The sequence below is a fragment of the Cyprinus carpio genome, chromosome A8, assembly GCF_018340385.1.
Source record: "Cyprinus carpio isolate SPL01 chromosome A8, ASM1834038v1, whole genome shotgun sequence".
Taxonomy (NCBI): domain Eukaryota; kingdom Metazoa; phylum Chordata; class Actinopteri; order Cypriniformes; family Cyprinidae; genus Cyprinus; species Cyprinus carpio.
In genome coordinates this window covers 23,389,562-23,412,960 of record NC_056579.1, presented here as the reverse complement: position 1 = coordinate 23,412,960, position 23,399 = coordinate 23,389,562, and the positions used below count along the sequence as shown (strand labels likewise).

The 23,399-nt window shown below is 38.2% G+C and overlaps 1 protein-coding gene across 6 annotated transcripts in view; it reads right to left on the bottom strand.

The window, feature by feature from the left end:
• LOC109094668 (histone-lysine N-methyltransferase PRDM16-like) overlaps nucleotides 1-23,399 on the bottom strand; it is a 207,043-nt gene that overhangs the window by 97,268 nt on the left and 86,376 nt on the right. For all 6 annotated transcript variants that reach the window (XM_042762873.1, XM_042762874.1, XM_042762875.1 and 3 more), the window contains exon 3: nucleotides 2,575-2,625. In XM_042762873.1, coding sequence (XP_042618807.1) covers nucleotides 2,575-2,625 — 51 coding nt within the window. The remainder of the gene's footprint in view (nucleotides 1-2,574; nucleotides 2,626-23,399) is intronic.

The window sequence follows — 23,399 nt, the reverse complement described above, 5'->3', positions numbered from 1 at the left end:
TTGTCAGTCAGGGGCCATTAAAACCGAACCGAGCCAGGGGCCGAGAAGGGATATTATCATTAAATCTTCTCATAGTCATGCTTAAAACCACAAATATTATTTCTACACAGCCCTACTCCCCTCATAGTGAAAGAAAAGGCTAAACGTCTTTAACTTCCCCGTGTTTTCAGACCGTCTAGCACTGGAGTGCATGAGAAAGCTTTCTGTTTTAATTGAACTGGCATGTTCTAGTGTGGAATCGCTTTCCCTCGAACGAGCTCCTGAAGTGACGGTTAGAAAGTGTTGTTAAAAGTGTAGTTAACTTAGATTTGTGTTTACTAGCAGACATTTGGGAAACATTTATTGTGCTTTGAAGGAGTCGTTACGACGTGTGATTTTGCGATTGTCATTCAGATCAGGCTTGTAAAATGAAAAGGAGGAAACATTTTTGACATGGACAGCAAAAACTCTCTGTTCCTTTCCCATCGGTCCCACCGTATGTGTTTGTGTGTGTGAGTGAGTGAGTGAGTGTAGGGTGGTCAGGACCCCTCTGCATTCTTCAGAGCGATCTGCTGCCCCTGGGGCTGCCTGGCCTGCCGTATAATTGCCCTCCGCTACAGATAGTTACCAGCCTTCCCTGTCCCTCTCCTCTTCTCTTCTTCCCCCTGTTTATTCTCTCTGATTTCAGGCTCCTTTGGGTCATCATTCATCAATGGGGCCCCCCAGCCCCTGAGGACACGACCGGGAGGCCCCTGTTACTACGCCTCCATAACCAGAGGCCATTTCTGATGGAGGTGCATTATACGAGGGAACAAGAGAGCATGAAAATGCAGCACGAGGCAGGGGGTGCAGGCAGTCATTATTATATCCTGATAATCATTTCAAACAAATTATTATGATAATCAATCAATCGTCACATTTGAGACGACTCGCCTCAGGCCTGCACGATGCCCCTCCTGACCTGTAATGTATTTTGGGGCATAATCAGATGCCCTAAATTTGCAGGGTTGCTTGAGATGATATATTTTTTTAAAGCAGCAGATTTTCCTCGTTCAGTTAAGCTAACATCTGAGATTAATTTCATCTCATTCATTTTAACAGGTACAGCAACTATCCTTTCACTTTTCCATGAAAACGAAAAAAAGGAAGAAAAAAAAAAGAAGTTCAATAGGCCACATGGCTGAATAAAGATTAAGTACAATATATATTTAGCATAAAATTAATATCATAAAGGTATTGATTTTTTTATCCTCCTCAAAAAATATCTAATATACTTTTTTTCTACTATAAAAAAAACCTCCAAAAAATTTCCTCAAAAAATATATATTTAATTAATTTAAAAATAAATAATTATGGGTCAAAAACACAATATATATACATCATCAATATACAGTATATATAAAAATGATAAAGGTCAGTAAATGCACCAATATTGAAATATAAGCCAAACACACACACACACACACACACACACACACACACACACACACATATATATATTATGTTCACATAATATATGTGAAACAGAATTCAATGTCAGAACTATTTATTGTAATAACAGATTTATAACATATATATTACACTGATTCATAGCAGTTTTTACAACAATAATAATAATAATAATAATAATATTGGTGTGTTTACTGACAAAAATCAGCCCTCTATCATGCCTATAAACAGTGCAAGTTAAAATAACACTGTCCGTCTATATGAGATTGGTCACAGCAGGGGCCACAAAAGCTCTGATATCGTCTCAGAGAGCTGTCAAAAGAGCCATTAATCTCTTTCCCATTAAAACATCAGCCGCCTGTTTTAGCTACATTTACAAAGCAAAATGTTTTAATATCCAGCCAGACACGCAGGCACATTGCCGGAGGCGATGTACACATTGAGTTTCTATAATTAATCTATGTCTATGTGTACTATCATTGTCAGTTCACTGTAAGCTTACATGTCACACACAGACACAATCACACGTGCACACTTTTGGGACAGAGTGTGGTGGATTACATCTAAAAGAGCTCAGATCAAGGCTTTTGTGTGTGTGTGTGTGTGTGTGTGTGTGTGTGTGTGAGAGAGAGAGAGAGAGAGAGAGAGAGGGTCGGAGCTGGACAGATATGGACAGACTCAGATAGGCATCTCGGTTTCTGAGTGTTTGTGTTGTGAAGGAGGGATAACGGGTTAAAAGCAAAGGATAAATAAATGAAAGAAGCTCTTTTTCTTTTTGTCAGTCTGTTGGGATTTGACTTAAGAAATCCTGCAGCTCTCATAATAACAGCATTTTTTTCTGTCTGAGACAGATGCATCTCAGAGACACAGGGTGGGATGTGAGAAAAAATAGATGGATGATGTTATAGATTATCTGACACAGATGTTTTCATTACATAACCTCAGGGCTGATTCTGTCCTTACACACACACACACACACACACACACACACACACACACAGACGGATAGATAGATAGATAGATAGATAGATAGATAGATAGATAGATAGATAGATAGATAGATAGATAGATAGATAGATAGATATGTGTGTGGTGATATCAGCATGACGTGTCGAGAGGGGAGAACTGACATAAAATGAATCCTACCTTTTTAATACAGCTGTCTTGAGACGACGTTTCATGATCATTCAGCATTTGCTGTGAAGACAAAAAAGATACAGTTACTGATTAACTACTAAACATTAGTTAATGATTACTAATGACTACTAACCAATACAGCATCATGTCATATTTATGGCGTGAAATCAGCACTTGACTGAATATCTGAAAGACAGTGACTAGAAAAAAGTGCAGTATATCTTCACGTTTTCAAATGTTCTGATCTTACACTAAGCGCAAGTGTTCAAGAACTTTTAAAAGCAGAAATTACGTGCATTTTGGTTCATTAGTAGAACTGAAGTAATATTTGAACTGTAAAAGTATCAGTTTCATCCTGTTGATGTGGAACTACTTTTATAGGTTGAGGTTATCAACAGTATATACCATCAGTGCTCTTCATAGAGACTTAGTTCAGTATGAGCCGGAATATTCTAAAGACTCTAAATAGCGGAGGTCACATGTGGGCTTTGAGACATGTCGAGAAGTGAGCTTTAAATATTCTGTCATCTGAATCTGCGCCACCCGCTGGCACACCAGCACAGGTTAAACCATCTCCTGTGAGCAAATGAATGCTAAAGTTTTATCGCTGACTGATGGAAGCATTAATGTATATATTTAAGCTGAACAGTGGGAGGAGATGTGGAATTGGAGGCCTTAAGGGATATTTATCTAGAGCAGGTTTTTTAGAAAGCACCCAGTGTCGCTCATATGAGAAGCCAGCTTGTTCCCGGTTTGGAGATAATGGGAACTCATATGAATCTCAGTGGCTCATTCAGGGCAGAACAGGAAGAGGCTGTGCTCTGGGATTATTGGGCCGTTTTACACTGATCTGCAGTGCCCACCCGTTTCCTGTCTCATCCTCTGAATGGAGTGTGTGTGTGTGTGTGTGTGTGTAAAGGTTCTGCGTGATGCTAATGTTGTGTTGGATTGAACCTGACATTTGTAGATAAATAAATAAATAATATAATTCTAAAAAATTAAAAAATTAAAAAATAGCTTTAAGTGCGATGACCTTAATCAATGCAGCAATGTTAAAATAAACTGTCAACCATGTTACTTTCAATCTGGTTCTTTTTGGAACACAGAAAGACCATATAATATAGCATACGTCTTGATTTTGCACGTTCCATCTGTAATTATCCACGTGAATGAGGTGAATGTGATTGCAAAGGTGATAGAGTGAGTCACTGGGGGCGGGGGGCAAACAGAATAAGTGACTCTTTTACAGAATCCTTTCTACAGTCTGCACCGCCTTTATCAGGGTTTGAGTGACAGCTCTGCAGACTGCCCAAAAACTGTGGTTCTCTAAATTAGGCTGTCAGTGTATCCAAGCCGCCCGAGTGAAAGCAATTACATCACAAATACTCAAACAAGTCTACTTAAACTACTTACATCCATAATTCAATCCTGCAGCTATGTCAGAACAGCACGTATCCAAAACAACCTTACGCTTCTGCTGTGTTCACATTTTAAACAAGAACCCCGACCCAGTATCTACATACAGTATTCCTCATTTATTTATTTATGTTTTTTTTTTTTTTTTTTTTTCTCATTCATGTCTTTCATTTTCTGCACCGCAGCATATGAAAGCAATAAACTCACTTATATGCACGGCCACATACCAGTGTGTGCAATCACATGAATTCATCAGCCCACGCTAAACACACACACACACACACACACACACACACACACACACACACACACACACACACACACACACACAAAACACACACACACACACACACACACACACACACACACATAGTACAGACACACAAGTGTGTGTAGTATAATTACTTGGCAGTTTACTGCCAGACCAATGCTCTACATTTGCTCCGGGAAGCGGATGAGAGAGTTTTTCCTTTTAGAGTTCTAAGGTGTTAAAAATGTATATTTCCATGGAAATTAATAATGTAACTTAAAAAAAATAAATAAATAAAAAAAATAGAGGCAAAAGTTGTGAATTTGTTGGTGGGGTGATGAGAATGTGTGAAACAGATTTGGCCCAGCAGCTCTGTTTAGATTATAAAACACTACCAGGTGCTCCCAGGTAGGTCAATGGTTTCATGCCAAACATAAATATATGTATCAAATTGTGCACAACAAACCCAAAACTATGTCATACACACACTACACGCATTAATGCCTCCCTCCCACCTCGCCCCTCTTGAACCCTTCCAGCACATTCCACATTTATTGTCAGATTGCACAACAAACCCAAAACTATGTCATACACACACTACACTTACCTTACACAGGCACACCCACAACACACACACACACACACACACACTCCGGTGTGTGTGTGTTCACTGCTGTGTGTGTGCACTTGGATTTTCTTAGATATCTAAATGGGGGACATTAACTTTCTCATCACACACACACACACACACACACACACACACTAAACACCACACACACACACACACACACACACACACACACACACACACACACACACACATACACCAAAAAATACTAGGTTAGTCTAAAGTACTTTTTATTAGTTTTATAACCTACTGTACAGTATATAGTGTCTATAGTATGTTATACATGAAAAAGCTCAATAAATGTGTGTGTGTGTGTGTGTGTGTGTGTGTGTGTGTGTGATTATCTACATATGCTTCGGCACTCAGCCATATAAATGACTTACAGTCACATGCCTGTGTGTGTGTGTGTGCGTCAAGCAAATAAATAATGTATTAATTAGATGGCTGGAAAAAATGATTTGCCACAAGTGCTGGTGTGATTTATGGCACGTCAGAATCATTTTAACTTTTCTCCTTTTTTTTCTTCTACTTCTTTGGCGACAGGACAATTTGTGCCACAGATAGTGAGGCATGCTTTTCCCAAACAGACGTAAAACGCTCAATTGTAGCTCTCAAAAGCTTCTCGAAACGTTTGCTTACACAAGGGTCAGGGTTTCTTATGTAAATGAAAAACACTATGAAGCTCTAGTGATTAGCTTGTCACGCTGACAGTGCTCGAAAGTGTCCGAAAACAGAGGCACTATGGTGTAGAACTGTAAAAATAAATACGAGCAGGCCGTGCTTGATGAAAGCGCAGCCACCTGTGCGGTGATTCAACGCAAGTGTCTGAAGCAAATTAGCACCAGGGAGAAAGTGTGTGCTGTTATTACTGTTATAAGCCCACCTTTGTTAGCAGGCACCATCAGGACTTCTTCTTCTCAACCTCAGTCCTATTTATATTGACATGCAGACTGAACAAAAGAAAACAAGCTCACTGCACACACTCTAGCAACATTTTCCAGCACAGCTGCCTTAATAGACATACGACAGACAAAGAAAACACAGGCTGGATTTTCTTGCGCTTTGCGCGACACCCAACGCACCAGTTTGAAGACAGACTCAATCACGCCTACAACAATGTGTTGTTGTCACAAGCTAATTGAACTTTGGGCTAATTGCAATTAGAGAAGCTCTGTAAACCTTGGTGGGCTGACGAAGCAGTTTGTCTCCCAGCTTGAGCTTGGGGGTATGGAGTAAAGCAAGCACATTTTAAGGGCTTTGCAGTGGGAAAATGTCAGAGAGCGTTGCCAAAAACAATTCCCCTCAAGTCTGGATAATGTGAGGCAATATAGCAGCGCGGCCAATAGATGCTTATGGATGTCAAAAGCCGCAAGTTTCCAAAAAGAACCAGCAGAGACCAACCTCAAGGCCTTTTGAACCGAGTGAGTGACATCCTGTTGGCTCAGTCGACCACACCGAGAAAGCCGCAAAGTGAAAGTTTTGCCTTGCAGTTATTGAGAGAGTTCTCTCGTTTTGGTGAGCGTGGGGAGTTTAGATATGTAAATGTATGATTGTTATTGATATTGTCAATTAATGCGGAAGCGGGCGTCACTCGGTTTGCGGCAGATGACAACCTGAATTCGAGATTTGACTGCAGAAGGCGAGAGAGGTTGAAGAAACTGGGTTTATTTTGCATTCTGGACCTCATTGTTTCAGTCTGAAGCAGAACAAAACCATGATGTCAAACACAATAAAGCAGATTAATTACTGCGATCACACATGCATATCTAAACCACTCTGTTAAAGGCTGTCTAATGTCCTAAATGTAGCCCAGGCTCACAGGAGAAACCTTTTCTGCAAAATGATACTATGTTGCTTCTTGCAACTACACTGCATTTTCAAATGGAAGTGGCGCTAAAAATATTTAATTTCTCCAAAACAGATGCGCATGAATCTGGCAATGTTTTATTACATTATTAATAAAATGACAGTTTGTAAATATATGTTCATTGAACCCTAGCCTAAACCTAACCAATGGTGTTAGCAAAAGAAAATGTTAAATAATATACCTTTGCCAGGCTGTTTTAGCAGAGCACTCTGCATTGTAAGTGCAGTGATGTACCAGGTGTGCTACCAAGCAAGTTTACCAGGTCAGAAAACTCATAAATAGGGAGCTGGTTATGTGATACACACATAAAAATGTATTAGTTTGCATATCATAAAACTATGGTAAAAGGTCATTGCATAGCAGTGTGCAAGGAAATGCACAAAGTAAGTCTATTAATCAATAATCTGCCTTGTAATCATAATATGTGAGAAAAGGAATAAAAGTGGTTGGCGTTTTACTGCCACTAGTGTTCATTTCAGCTGGAAACTGCAGTGAAATGTAGATATAGATACATTTTTGGACCACAACTCTACATAGAACAAGCATTTTGGAGAATGTATGGATGGACTGATAGTATGTTTTTGGAGTTTTGCAAAAATAATAATAATAAACATAAAAAAAAATAGGTAGAGGCATGTTTTTCCAATGAGCCTGTTTCCTAAATGTTTACCAAAAATACAAAGCTCTAAGAATATGAAGTGGTTGTAGCGACTTGCTCCATCGGTTGCATGTGAATCAAAGTGTGGCATAAGATTGCATGTCAGTTAGCATTTAACTTTAACAAAGCAGACTGGGCCAAACTTTATTCTGGGCCTCAACCAAAAGATATCCACATGGGTCTATGCTTTCACTGCACGAACCATTTTTCATCAAGGAGTTGTCATCGAAAAACTCCAAAGAAATAAAAACACTTGTGCTGTAAATACCAGGAAGCCAGCAACAATCTGATAAACCATATATCACGGGTTTAATAAGCTCATGGCTTGCAGCTTTTTTGTTGTTGGCCAAGGCAAATATTAAGAGTGCACTGATAGTGAACGCTCCACCGTGGGTAATTAAAAATAATCGCTCTCAGCTTAGCATTGTTTGATTCTCTATTATACTCTTATCAACATCTCCTGTCCTGTCAGTGCATGTGAGAAAGACACAGCGGGCAGTGAAACGGATGACTAAAGGAATGTCAAATTCCCATTGTGCGAGCACAAAGGTGAGATGGGAGAAAGCCACAGAAAGTGAGTTTGTTTAACACTTATCACATGAAAAGAGCTAACAGAACCACTGGCGTTTGGGGTTGCGAAGGCAGATAGAGGGCGAAACACAATGAACAAACACTCAAGACTTTTGTGCGGAAGGTCACGGTAACCTTTCATGAGCGATATGTATGCTTTTCGCACTCTGTGACTGCTGTTTGTCCAGCCTAATATCAGATGTGTGTGTAAGTTAACTTTGAAGAAGCTGTACATTGTGTGATACGACATAAATAACTTAAGAACAAGGAACAACCAGTGAGAAAAGAGCTTTTGAATCTTGTATCAGATGCAACAACAATCCCTATGGGCCCTTACTGCATAGGTGTTTTTTTTTTCTCTCTCTCTGAAGGTAATAGAAAATAAAAAGAAAAAAGTGTGATCAGAACTGGGATGCCAGATACAATATTGGTGATCTAAAGTCATGTGTCACTCTTGATGTGGCCTTCACTAATTGTTGCATTTTTTCTGTATTGAATGGTTTTGGCCTTCACTAATTGTTGCATTTTTTATGTATTTATTGGTTACTACACTGTAAAAAAAAAATCCGTAAAATTTACGGTAAAAATGCGGAAGCTGTGGTTGCCAGAATTTTACTGTAAAAAATACAGAAGCAACATTTTAGGTTTTACGGTTTTAACTTAAATTTACAGTTAAATACCATAATTTCATTACCTGATATAATCTTAATATACCAACTTATTAAAGTACTGAAATCTATTTTGTACATTTGTAATACACTGATAACCACCAAATGCAGGTGATGATGAGAAAGTCACATGATGAACCAAAGCCCCTCACAAGCAGCTTTTAAATAATAATATACATATAGAAGGTGCACAGTGTCATTTAAAAAAAAAATATATATAATCATGGTAACACACATGAAAATGGTATAATGTGTTTTAACATTAGGTGTAACACACAACCCTATTATACAAAACTGATAAGAAAAAAAACATTAGGTGTAAAATTATTTCAAATAATAACAACAAAACAGAATAAAATTTGAAATGTAACGCAGGGAATTCTGGGAACGTTAATTTATGGTTATTCACCGTATACAGTAGGGGAATTTACCGTTAACCATTCAACAGGTTTTTACTTTAGCATTTTTACATCCTTTTACCGTAAAATTCACAGTCATATTTATAGTGTATTATTTTTTTTAATTTAGTTTTTTTGGATATTTTTATGGTAAAATTATTAGTTTTTTTTTTCAGTGCAGCTTATAATAATAGAACGATACAGATAAATTATGGTATGATCAGTAATAATCAAGGAGGAGTAAAGGACATCTGAAACATCCCACCACTGACTGCTGATTCCTCAATGGCCTTCCATTCGGCACACTAACAAGTAACAGCTTTTGTTTTTGCTTTTTAGCATAGATTTGCAGCTAGAAAATATCTAATTTTATAAATGCTTTTCTTTATGTTGTTGCCAGCATAATGATTGACTGTCTGAGAAGCGATACTGCTTCGTCAATACATGCAGAATGTAAAATATTGATGATCTATCACTATTGTGCTGAGTCAGACTGGGCAATGTGCTTTTGGATGAAAGTGCTTCACTGGTGTCTGTGGAAGATCAATATGGGCTCTTAATTCAAAGCAGGAGTATAAAAAATGCATATAGAAACATACTTGCATGATGAGATTATTCATTATGTGCAGTCTGAAGGCAAGCCTGAGGGAAATCGCCACATGATGACAGACACAATGAAGGAAAATACCATTCCGTTTACCCCTCTAAAATAAATGCCCTCTAAATATTTGCCACAAATTCATGTTGGAGCACTGATGAAGAAACAAATGAAGTGTTCATCTGAGACGTCTGGAGAAGCACAGTGTGGTTGCATTAGCTCAGGGCTCAGGAGAACAAGTTTTCCAGTCTTCTATTTAAGTTTCACTCTTCCAGAGTTTGACGTATAGAAGGAGAAAAGGGAGAGAGGTTAGGAGAAGTCACTCTGACATCCGGACTGCGGCTCTCCAAATATGAATGCGGAGGGCAGGCTGAGCCCTGCCAAACATTAAAGTGAAAAGTCTCTTGTGAGTTGCATAAGTGCATATGTATGTGGGTCGAGGGGCACAAATGCCGGCTTTCTTCGCTTTGGGGTTGATGCTGGGGTCAGTGCCGTCTGACACCCTCCGGCCCAGAGAAATGCAAACTAAGTCACTGATGGGATTTCTTTAGTAGATAAAGTAATAGCTGATGTTTGTTGGCTGATCCTGCCTGCTCACGCTACAGCTAATGTCAGAATAAGAGCTGAGCTCACCTTTGAAAAAGGCAAACACACTTAAAATGCTTTGGATAAGGCAAACTAACTTAAAATGCTAGAGTTTTACCCATATTTTGAATTGTGCATTGCATTTGTGTTGTGTTTTATGATTGAAAAAAAGTCCTGGCAGAATTTTTTTTTTTTTTTTTTTTTTTTTACAGTGTAGATCCAATTTTTAATAGTCCTAATAATAATAATAATCCTTTGAAATGACTTTTTTTTTTTTTTTTACATTTTTCTTGAAATGACTTATTTTAATCATAAAGCCATTTGGGTGCAGAAAGAATATTAACCAATAATATCACAGCATAACTGGTGTTATTTTGGTATTATTTTAATGTTGTTATAGTATTTAATATTATTTTGATTATCTCGTATTTGCATATTCCCTGTAAATTCCTATTTCGTATATGTTTTTATTTAATATTTATATTTAATTTCATTATTTATATTTATATTTTACTTCATCTTTATTTCAACTATTTTTAAGTAGTTTTAGTGGAGATACTTTACAATATGGTTCCATTTGTTAACGTTAGTTAACTACATTAGTTAACATAAACTGACAGTTAAAAATACTTCTAAAGCATTTATTAATCTTAGTTAATGTTTATTCCACCATTTACTAACACATTATTGAAATCAAAAGTTGTATCTATTAATGTGAGTTAATGCACACGAGCTAACATGGATTAATAATGATCAGCTGTCTTTTTATTACCTAATGTCAACATAGATTAATGAATACTCTTATAATGTATTGCTCATTGTTAGTTAATGTTTGTTAATGCATTAAATATAGCTAACAAATGTAACTTTATTATAAAAGTTACCGTTTTAGAATTAGTTTTAGGTAGCATTAACATCACTGAGCTTAACATGTTCCAGTCCCATCCATTTACATACATTTATATATGATGAAATAAATTCCCGCCCAACACTATTTTCAATAAAATATTGCCTTTTGTTTTAGGAAACATGTCACATTACAGAAGTTAAATGTGTTGTTTTGTGTTGCCTAAGTATTTTTTTTTTTTTTTTTGCATAGTGTTTTTATTGGTGATGGCACATTAAAAGACAAAGGACAAGAAAAATGATGTTTGAGTGAGAAATGAGGGTGTGGGGATCACTAAATCTGTCTCATTATAATCACAGCGAATCATTCCGCCAATCAAAACACAGCTTTTATGAGCCAGCCGTTTGTGTCTAAACACACACATGCTAACCACTCCGCTCTGTGGACTCTCCATTACATGCCACATATTTGGACAATCTAATTCATTGCTACCACTGGTGGATCATATATTATGAAATTCTGTGCAGCAAATGGAAATGGAAACGGTGAATCTTTTTACGACTGTGCAACATGTATTTATGGACATATGATAGAATTATGACAACATGATCATTTTTGGCTGCACTACATTCTCTTGATGAAAACAGGCCAGCTTCAAGAAGTGCTGTAAAAGCACAAAAGTGTTGAAGTTGAGTTTGGCATATCTGTAGCATGGCGTGATGTGACCTTTCCTTGACATTAAAGTTGGTAAAGGGAACACACCATGAAGTCTGAAGTCTTTTGAGAAGATTTAATGCAAGATTTGTTTTGAGGTTCTGAGTCTTTTTTATTGTTTTGAGTTTTGAGGTTCGTACTTTATGGTTGGTTTTCCAAACTTACCAAATTACAATTACATCTGACATCGGAAGAGCTTCTTTAAACATGCACTGTTTCAAAACCTAGTATGCAGCCTACTTAGTATTTCATGGTATAACATACATGCTTTCAAAAGGTATACAACAACATTACTGCCTTTTAAGATAAAGAAATGAAGAATGTACAGTACTTTGGATAGGGATAGTGCATAATTAAGCTTTTCTTTTTCCATTTTTTTTTTGTTAAACAATTTTTTTTTGTGTGTGTGTGTGTGTGTCAATTGACCACTTTTATGAGTGGCATTATGTTTTTCATCCATTCTTCTAATTCCAATTATGTGTATCAGGACATATCTCATTTCTCTTTAACTAGAGGACAACTTAAATAAAAGGTAGCACAGCTTAACCCACTCTCCCATTATATAAAGAGCAATGTGCATTTTCAGTACCTTGTAATGGCCAATTATGAAAACAGTGAGTTCATGCAATGAGTTCATGCAATCTGAAATATCTGCTGTGAAAGTCAAAGTTTCATTATTTACAAAAGAACAGCACAATAAACAAAACAAGTCTCAAATCTATAATTAACGATATTAACCCAAGTATCAAGAACTGCTTTTGCCCATCAGTTGGAGCTGAGTGGAAAACAATTACCCTTGATGATAATTGAACCAATGCTTGAATGAGTGAATTCACCAAGAATAACACAACTCTAATAGTTATAATTGCAGGATAAGAATTTGTATCATTTTAGCTCTCCACGCTCAGGCAACACAAAACATGGCTGTGTGCTTCAAATGAACTGTAGCTAGAGAACGGTTTACCCTCCTGGCTTGAGAGGCGTCCAAATCAGATTAGTAGTCGCATTGACCACTAAAAAATTCAAAGAGTGAAATCTAAAGCTGCGGCCAAGAGATACCGTCTGGAGATACAGGGAAGGGATCACAAACAAGATATTTCCTCTACCAGTGTGGTTGATGAGGGACAAAGTTCATGTAGGCAGTGGTTTATTCATCCACTGCCAGCGATCTCAGTCGAGTCAAGGGAAACGCTTCAATAATTTTGGACTGCTAGATGTGATGGAAAGCCTTAATGTGAAAAAATAAAAAATAAAAACAACCAAGATGAACAGTGATATAAAAAACACTGCATGTTTGAATATTTATATCCCATTAACTTCGCCGTTTAAAGATGAAGTGTTTGATTTTTACAACATTAAACTTATCAACGCAGCAACATTGTCTCAACCAGTGATTTGAGTTTGGGGCAGGACTATCTGTTTGTCAAACCAATGACAAACAAGTACTTTGTTCAGGAAGTCTCTTTGAAAACAGTCAAAACAATTGTTGTGCAATTCCATTTGGTGACACTAGTGGCGCAGGTATTACACTCTTTACTTTTATGTACGTTTGAGTCAGTTGGTAAATCAGTGTGTGCATGTGTATGGTGTAGGAATCTGAGTTTTGCTGCTTTGCCTTCCAAGGTATACATAACATAAGTAGGAAAAAAATTAGTTTGAACTAAACATTTTCGTCCACTTGAGACGATATATAAGCGGTCACCAATGAATTAATGACTTTATATAAATGCAACAGTTTTAAGGACAGATGTATTAATTTCCCCAGCTTACCAACTCTTGTTTCCCATAAAGACTCTAGTCTATTTACCTTCTCTTTCTAGAGATAGCAACGTTTATCACTCTAGCCACCTGTCCCCGAGTCCACCAGATCAACCCATCACCACCACAATAAACGTCAACCAATGATGATTAATGCAGCTAATGAAATTGATTAGTCTGTTCCTGCACATTGCATTCCCATGATACACAGTGCAATGTTTACTTTAACCACAAAGATTAGCTGAAAGATGAGATGTCTGAGTCGTATCGCGTGATGATGGGAACATCCTTGGACGCTCTTTATGGCTGGCCTTGACTCGCTCTCCATTTTTCCCTGTGGAAAAATCAATATGGAAGAGTGCTAAAGGACAGCGTTTTAGGATCACTTCAAAAGGCTTGTCAATTGTTTATTCCCTAGCAAAGATCAATGTATATATATATGATCTCTAGTGATAGAAGAGTGTTAAACTTTCTTGGAAATTTCAGTCAGTGTAAACAAACACGACTTCTTCGTCCACAAATGTCTTGCTATTATATAGTGTTGGTACAGTTTGAATGCTAGATCATTCTGTAATGAAAAACACTTGACCCTATGCTAGGATAATATGAATCAGCAATAAACTGCTCGTCCTAATCGCTGTTACTTCAAAGAGAACAGCTACACCCTAATATGGAGAGGACAACTTCCCTAATCTGACATCTCTAATGAGAGGTGTCGTCTGCCGCCGCCTCTGAGCATGAACTTCGGCTCATCACAAATGACTTTATCAGCCACTAGATAACGCAAAACAGCTCTATCAGAGCCCGAGCAAGGTGATTACTAGTTCATCTGTTGGGGCCAAACTCTCAGATGAATAATAAAAAATATGTCTAAGATGACTTGACACCCAGCTAGAGGTGACCCCCTCCGAGATCATGGTTGTCATTTTTCTACTATGGTTGATAGCTGTTGCTATGGACGCCATCGTCATTTTGTCGGCATCTGAGTGGCGGAAATCTCGGCAGGTCCAGATGCCTCTGCTTGACCTATGGTTTATAATGGTCTCATCATTGTTTATGCTGAATGCTCACTTTATGAGTGTACAAACGGTCTTAACTTCACTGGAACTTTCCATTAGTCATGCAAGTAGAGTAATCAACAGGGAAATTGCTTGCTAAAGCAACTTTCATTGCAAGCCATTTTTCGCTCATACAGTTTTAGTATCTACACCCACATTGAAGCAAAGAATCAAAAACGAGAGAGGAATGAAAATGAGGGCAATGAATTTGAAAAGGCAACACGTTGTGCATGGCTTGCTTAGCCATGTTGTTCCATGGGCCCTGAACTTTTATGGATGTAGCCGGTGGTGGGATGCTGCAAGCTGGCAGTGCTGAATGAGAACTCATCCATACCTCACATGAGAAAACACAAATCCTTGAGTTAAGTAACGATGACACACTCTGTGGCAAGCATTAGACTTTACTGTGTGATTAGTGAAATAACAAGCGAGGAGACCAAGGGAAAATTGCAGCAAAGTTCTTCTGCCAAACGAGCAGTGTTAATATTGGACGGCGCGCAAACAGGCTAAGGTAGGGGCGGGGGCTGATATGTTGAAGCTTGAGACCCCTCTAATGTGTCATGGTGGCACATAGCTGTTGTTAAGAGCGTTATCGCTGTCGACTATCTGGAGATAAGTGGTGTAGTGCTGATGGGAAAGACAGAGGAATCTGCCTCTGCTCAATGCCAGGGCAGGGCAGCACACGGAGGCTGGGGGAGGAAGGCAGCAATGTGGCCGCTAATGTTGTTTGGGTTTGCAACCAGACAGGAATTCTAGTTTATCGGGGCCTGGGGACCTACCAAAGTAGCCTATCCCCTCAAAGTGTCCATTATAGGAGCGATAGGGCATGAGTTCAGTGTTTCCCATGCAAGTGGCCTCACAATGTTGAGTGACATTGGTTCTTTCTTTTTCACTCACATGAATATACACTGTCTGTCTGTCTCACTCTCTCTCTTGCTATGCTGTTCCTCCTAACTCTCTTTACAAGGATCTGATAATTGGCTAAACTGTCACATTGCTGCAGACTTGCTGTGAAGTTATTAGCGTCATATTTATCTTCTACACAACATATAGATATTGCTATATGAAGAAGAGAACAAATAGCCCATCCCCTCAAAGTGTCCATTATAGGAGCGACAGGGCATGAGTTCAGTGTTGCAGCATGACATAATATGGGGAAGGAAACAGTATGATGTATATTAGGCTCACTATTATACTGTAGTTAATATAGTTAGCTCACTATTTTTTTGTAGAGTTACACTGGGTAGCATTTCTAGCATATGTTAGCAATCTGCAGTTTAGTATTACTTTGAATGGTAGCTTACTATTGGCACCAGTGTGAAAATAGCTTAGCTAAACAGTGTAACATTTTGTGTATTTCAGCCAAATAGTGAAGCAAAACAAAATGCTACATCACTGTGCTTTATGTAACATTGTAAACATATATATGCTGTGTCATAACCGGATGCAATTGAAGCAATGAAGTGACACTAAAAAATATCTCCCTACAAAAAAAACAACAACAACAACAACAACAAAAAAAAAAACGCTTAAACTGGCTGGCTGGTTTTAGCTGGTCGTACAGCCTGATCATAACTGGTCATAGCTGGTCAGCAGGTTGGTTTTAGAGGGATTTTGGCCACTTCTTTAGCTGGTCAGGCTGGGGGGGGGTTTTGGACTATTTTTTTACTGGTTAGGCTTGTTTAGACCAGCCAACCAGTTTACGGCGTGTTCACACTTGGCGTCTTTTTATGACAAGAAAAAGTTAACAAAGGCGTTTTGGTTACAAATAGCAGCCGAGGGCGTCTTTTGTTGCTATAGCAATAGTAGCCCAGTGCTGTGTGGTGCAGAAATGTCGAGAAAGAGGACGTCTTGCGTTGGCTTTTGAAGTTAACGGGGAGGAGAGTGTCGATTCACAATGACGTTTGTGGGTGCATGAAATAATATGGGGAAGGAAACAGTATGATAGAAAATCCATTCTCAGGATAGAATATTGTGCTCATATTATACAGCTCCTTGTGCTCCGAAATTAGTATGATAAGTCTATTTACCAGTACCTTCTCCATTTTTTCTTGTTGTTCTTGTTGTTATGGAAATTACTGGTCTTGCTACTTGCTTGTCATTGGTCAACTGTCAAAAAGGCGCTTGACTTAGGCTGTTTTTTTTTTTTTTTTTTTTTTTTTTTTTTTTTTTAGAAAAGTTGAAATTTTTTTAAATTTTTTTAGACTTTGTGAGATGCTGTGAGATGTGGAGGAAGTTGCATTTAGTGGAATTTAATCGGGACTTTTTTGAAAACATGGTTCACTCCATAGGAGCACTGTGGACAGTTTACTGTCATTATCATATATATTGTTGCTTTTGCTGGCAAATTTGATACTGTTATATGCTATTCTTTGTTCTATCCAAGAACAAAACTCTGTGCACATGTCTGGCAGCCAAGGCTAACAAGTCACAGTAATCTCCTGTGCTCTCCAGCCCCCCGAGGAGCCCTGGGACTCTGGGCAGCTCCAGACAGACAATACACATGTTGTTACTATATGCTGCTTTTGCACAGAAGAGACAGTTGGGGCTGGTGTTGTGCCCGCTGGCCTGACCCTCTTTAGAGTCACTGGGTGGCTTTTGGGGGTATGTTCAATACTGAGAAACACTGTCAAATGCCGCCTTTCATGGCACTGACATGATGAAGATTAAGACATCAAGGCCTGTCTGCCAGCAGGAAATTCACAATTCTTCTTGGGTTAATTGGAAATCCAAATGTTTTGAGGTGGAAGACAGTGGGTCAATGCAACGGGAACGATGACAGACTTCTTTTTTAACAAATCCAATGCTTTCAAAATCTTTTAAATGCTAAGGTAGAAGCATGGTCAAGAGGATACCTAGAAGACTTTTATCTGAACTAGTCCTTATATACTCTCCATCAGTATCAGTAAAAATGCACTCTCACAACCAAACACAAATAATCACATCAGGCCCCATGCTGGCTTGGAGCAACACACTAAAAGCCAATGAATAGCTAAGCTCTCAAGTATACAATGTTGAAACACTACGAATTGATTTCTTCTCCAATTCTTCTATGTAATTGGCGTTGTCAAGGTTTTTTCATCCCCTTTCAGCCCATTTTTTTAAAATGAATAATGCGACAAGTCCCAGATCCAACTTTTCCGCCATGCTGTTTATTTATCTAAACCCCCCCCCTTCGTCTTACGACACTTCGCATGAAAAGTGGCCACAGAATAGTGATGACAGCCATGTCTAATATCTCTTTCTGCCAATTTTGGCTTCTTTCCCCTCCTCCGCACTTGATGTCTTTATATTCCCCTGAGAGTGCAGTGGGAATGAAAGGACGAGGCCTAGCCGCTGACCTCCGCAGTAGGAGAGAATTAAAAGACGGGAGCGAGAGAGAGGGCGAAGGATAGCAGGAGAGAGAAAGAGAGGGAACAGTCTTTCCTGCTGAGAGCCAGCTATCTGGGCTGGCAGGCTAAAGCTGGCCTTCAGACGCCTTTTGTCAAATGGGTTGAGAAGAAGAGATCCTCCTCTTCACTGGAACTGAGACAATGCTGGGTTTGTCATCCCTGAGGAGTCTCCCGGTGAGAAAGAGAAGTGCTCTTCGTGGTCAGGGGTAGCCTTTGGGCCTTGCAGATGTTGAAATAGGGATGATTTATTAGGGCCCGGTGTCCTCGGTGGCACTTGGCCACCGTCCCAGACAAGAGCGCGAGAAGAAGACAACAGGGGAGATCAGCGGGCCACTGTGGATCAGAGACATCTTAATACCGTGTATGGGCATGGGGAAATTTGCTCTGCAACCGTCATGGTATTTTGACCTCTTTTTACTGAGAAAATAACTCAAGATTAAAGCAAAACCACAGAGAGGAGGGTCCACACAAAGATCTCTTTCTATCTCTCTCTTTTCTTTCTCTTAGAAAATCTAAAAAAAAAAAAAACCTTTATTGGTGGCAAGGCGTGTCCTTTATAAATCATTACAAATCATTGACAAAAATTTAGGTTGCAACTGCAGTATGTCAAAAGGACTATATTTATGTCAACATCTCATGATAGCAAAATTCTCTTAGTTGCTTCCAGTAAATAAATTACTTTTTATAGATTCTTTGGATTAAAAAAAAAAAAAAAAAAAAAAAAAAAAAAAAAAAAAATCAAAATTAACAGTATTTTCACTTTTTGATCACATACAGTAAAAGTTGCGCCACTATGCTGGGGTGATGAATGGCTGATTGGCTGCTAGTAAATTTTTATGTAGATGCTTAGGTGTTCTGGAAGGTTAGGGCATTTTTTTTCCTGTCCAAATGATATGAGTCCATCCCTAAGTCTTTATGATGTTCTGATCAATATGCTTTAATATATATATATATATATATATATATATATATTATATATATATATATATTTTTTTTGCCAGCTTTATCCAATATCTTATTGCTTAGAAAAGTAATAGCACATTTTCCCCTTAAAAGTGACTTTATTTGAGATATTATTCATGCCTGTTGTGCAAAATGCAATACTTGGGGTTAAAGGGATCATTCAAACTCAGTACTTGTGTGTAATTACACTGTAACAACAACACCTTCAAAAACAGTAATATATATATATATAATATATATATATTATATATATATATATATATATATATATAATGATATTATATATATTTGCTTTCTTTAGCAAACACTACTAATGTTCATGTTTAATGAAGTCTGAAAGCTTGAAGAAAGATGTAGGTGGCATTGCCCGAGAAAACAACAAAAACCAGCTTAACCACCAGCTCCTTTTCCATTGCGAGACAGCAGTTTTCTGGATCTAACTGTTGAACCCTACAGCCTCGCTCATTCTCCCAAAGAAACCACTTTTCAAGCACCTCTAGCAGAAGTGAATGGCTTTTAATCTCAGATGTTGTTTGTCCAGTTTATGCTTGGCATTCTTAATAGACCTCAGAGGGTTAGTTAAAGAGCGAAAGTTTAGACAGCTTTCATCTAGTCGGTGGAGAAGATTGATTGGCAATGTAATTTACCTCCACCCCAATGTCCAGCCGGTAAGTGCCTAGAGGAACTGTATGTGTGTAAAAGTGAGAGTGCACAGATGAAAAGACTGATTGCTTCTCCGTGTCAGGGAAAGAGGTCCATTGGTGAACAGTCGCACAATGTGGCATGTGACCGGCTGGAGTAACAGGGCTGACGGGACCCGGAGGGGGGGTCATCAGTCATCCAGACCGCGCACTCTTGTGCCGTCTCTCACGTCTGTCATCTTCCTATGCTCGCATTTTGACTGAGACTCGCATAATAACACCAACATCTATTGACAGACAAGTGTGAACTCAGACACAGCTTTTTAAATTCAGGATCCTGTGTTTCCTGTATCAAACACTGTTCATGAGCAGGATCATGAGTGAGGAGCTAAAGGGCTTATTTTTGATGGACAGGACACTGTGACAGCATGGAAAAATGGCAGGAAGGTTGATGGCAAGAGAGAGAAACTGTCAGGTGTGCTGGCCCAAATTATTTTCCATTTCGCTCATTCAAACCACCGATGATGTCCGTTCAGATCTGTGCGCTCTGTTGTCTGTCAAAACTTTCAGCATCAGCATAAAACCTTTCAAAAATGTTTGAGTTTTCTCCCACTAGACATGATTAAATGCTTTTTTTCCCAGGGTGGTAAAAAAAGTGCTGTCTTTGTATAAAAAGTGGCAGCTCCATCAGGGAGCTACAGCAAAGGTTAATGACAAACAACGGACAATGAACACAGGACAAAGAGTGGCATACATCTCTCTACATTTTCCTCTCTCTCTCTTCCCCCTCTTTTTTCTCATCCTCTCAATAGCTGTTTTTCATTTCTGTAAATGGGTCATTTTATGACACAATATGTGTTGAAGAGTTCTCATGCTAAATTAATACATTGTATTAATCTAATTAAGGTAACAGGGTTGACGGTAACAGGGTTGACGGTAACAGGGATAGGTTTAACATTCATTTGGTGTTCAATGCTTAAGTTTGTGAAACCACAAAGCGAATTTAATGCTGATATTTCTTTCTTTTTTATCTATAGTTTATTATCATTTATCAGTTGTATAATATCTACAGTCAAGGTAACATGGTTGAAATTTTCTGCAACTGACAATTTTTTTTTTGACTTATAATGCACACAAATGGCAATTGTAGACTGACCTAAATGTATTCATGAAAACGATCGTCTCTTCCCATACACTAGCTGGAAATTAACAGAGAGACGGATAGAGAGAGCATTGAGGGGAGGGAACAAGGGAGAGAAAGATGTAGAAATGCCTCCTCTTCTTTCTTTCTCTGTCTCATCCCTTTCATGTCGGACTCTGGGCCGTTTCTTTGCCCATGTGAATCAGAACAATGAGATGTATGAGCGTCTGAGGGGGCAGCGCACAGAATACTGGCCTTGTCCTCCAGTTGAAGCTTGACGTTGATTAATGAGAATGCAGACATGGGCAGAATGTTAAGGAAGGCTCCGGAAGACCTCAGGGGTGTAAAGGGAGGAAGAGGGTATGGGCGGTGACGAAAAACACGGGCTGCCTCAGGAGGGGAGAGGTGAGGGCCCACGGCCTGGACACAACTTACTTCTAATAGACAGACTTTTACTCACAGACAAATGTCCCTCAAGAGTGAAACAGTGAAAGAAGGGAGAGTGACAACTCTCATGGAAAGGGATTTTGGGCACAAAAGTTAGGTAAAGAAAGTAATGAAACTAAAGGACTATGACTTGAAAGTATTCAACCATGACTAAGCTTGCTGGTATAGATGGATACGGAGTGGTGACGAACTCTTCCTTCAAAGAACAGAACATCTTGAAACTTATCTACTGTACATTCATCTTCCACCAACTTGGAAATTTGAAAGGGTCATCATGTTAGCGTCAAGAATATGTTCACACAAAGTTAGAACTGTTAACTCAACCAGATGACAAAGTTTCAGAATTACACAAACTGCTACAGTACAAGTAAAAAACACACAATGAATATATATATTATTAATTTATTCATCAATTCTTTGTAATACACATGTATTATATAAAAATGCTATATAAATACAATATACATACATACACACACACACACACACACACACACATATATGTATGTGTATATATATATATATATATTCAAAGTCTATACATTACATATACATATACATTCTAAATTGTACATTTACAATTAAATGTTTTTTTTTTTTACTCTACACACACACGTGCACACACACACACATGCACACACACACACACACACACACACACACACACACACACACACACACACACACACACACACACACACACACACACACACACACAAAATGAAGTGAAATTATCTGCCAGGATATTATCTAATACTTGTAAAAACATATTAATGCAATACATTGTCCCTATCTTTTACAGATTTTTTTTTAGAGTATATTGTTTAGTTTTCTGACAAAGATATATTCTACACAAAATAAAAATGAAGCTAGCATAATGAAATAAAATGAATTTCCAACAACAACTTTTTTTTTTAAATGTGTGATTTATACAAAGATCATTAAAAGATGTTTTGAACTTTAGAACAAATATTTCATTTAAACTTAAATTAATTAAAACTATACTGGAGTTGTAAGTTCATTTCTTCTTTTGCTGCATGTGTGATGCCCCATAATTTTAAAGCTGTCCCCTCCTCCTGAAAGCCTGTCCTCCGGCGCTCTCTCTCTGTCTGTCTGTCTGTTTCTCTCTCTGTCTCTCTCTCTCTACAGTCCCGGCCTGAGAGCGGCTCCATTGTCTCAACTTTCATCTGTAGGTAAGCACCTCGCTAAAGCCCCAGCCACTTCAAAACACGTGACAATAGCCAGATTTCCTCCCAATTTGCTTGTGGAGAAAGAGCCCAGAAGCTTTTCAGGAGGACCTGAATAGTCTGGCTAATTCAAGCACAATCCAGGCCTGACCCCCCATTTCCCTTTTACTTCTCAGACCCTATTTAGGTGCCCCTGACTTTCCTAATTCAAGAACAATCCCTGCTGCTTTTCATAAGCCTGTGTTGCACTGAAAATATGTGAGTGTGTGTCTGTACGTGAGTGTGTGTGTGTGTGTGTGTGTGTGTGTGTGTGTGTGTGTGTGTGTGTGTGTGTGTAAGCGAGAGATCATAGAGCAATGCTTCTCAACTGGCGGGTTGGCCCACAGGTCTATTCTGATAACAAGAAATAAAGAAAGAAATAAAGAAAGAAATAAAGAAAAAATAACCTGCTGAATGCAAACATATAAAATTCAACTAACCATGAAATTGTGCATGGTTAAAATAACAATAAATATCAGCTGTAGCATTTTCCATCTATTAAGTTTAAATAACAAATTTGGATGTTATTCTTAACTTTGAGCTATGCATATAGTCAAACAAATCGACTGTAAAAACACTGGCTATTTTAAAACATAAATCATTTTGATTCTTTCAGGATTTGGAAAAAAATATATTACTGTTGGGTTCAACAGTTAGATATATAAATATATTAATATATTATCAAACCTATAAAAGATAGACTTAAATAGCATCTTTATTCTTTGGCATTTTAATGTATTTTTTTATGTTCGTGATAATTTTATATTTCTGTCATGCATACTAAGCCAGTGTGTCCATCTGTATCTTTGCAGAACCAGTCAAACTAGGAAGATGCCAACATGGACAGGTTGTGTGACCTGCCCTCATTCTATAAAATATGAATAAAATTGCAAAATATGACCTAGACATTAGGTATGCTTACTTGCAGTGAGAATAAACATACTTAATTCTAATCACAATCTGTTTTATGATAATTTTCGGCTGTTGAGAGCATAAAAACATCAAATAT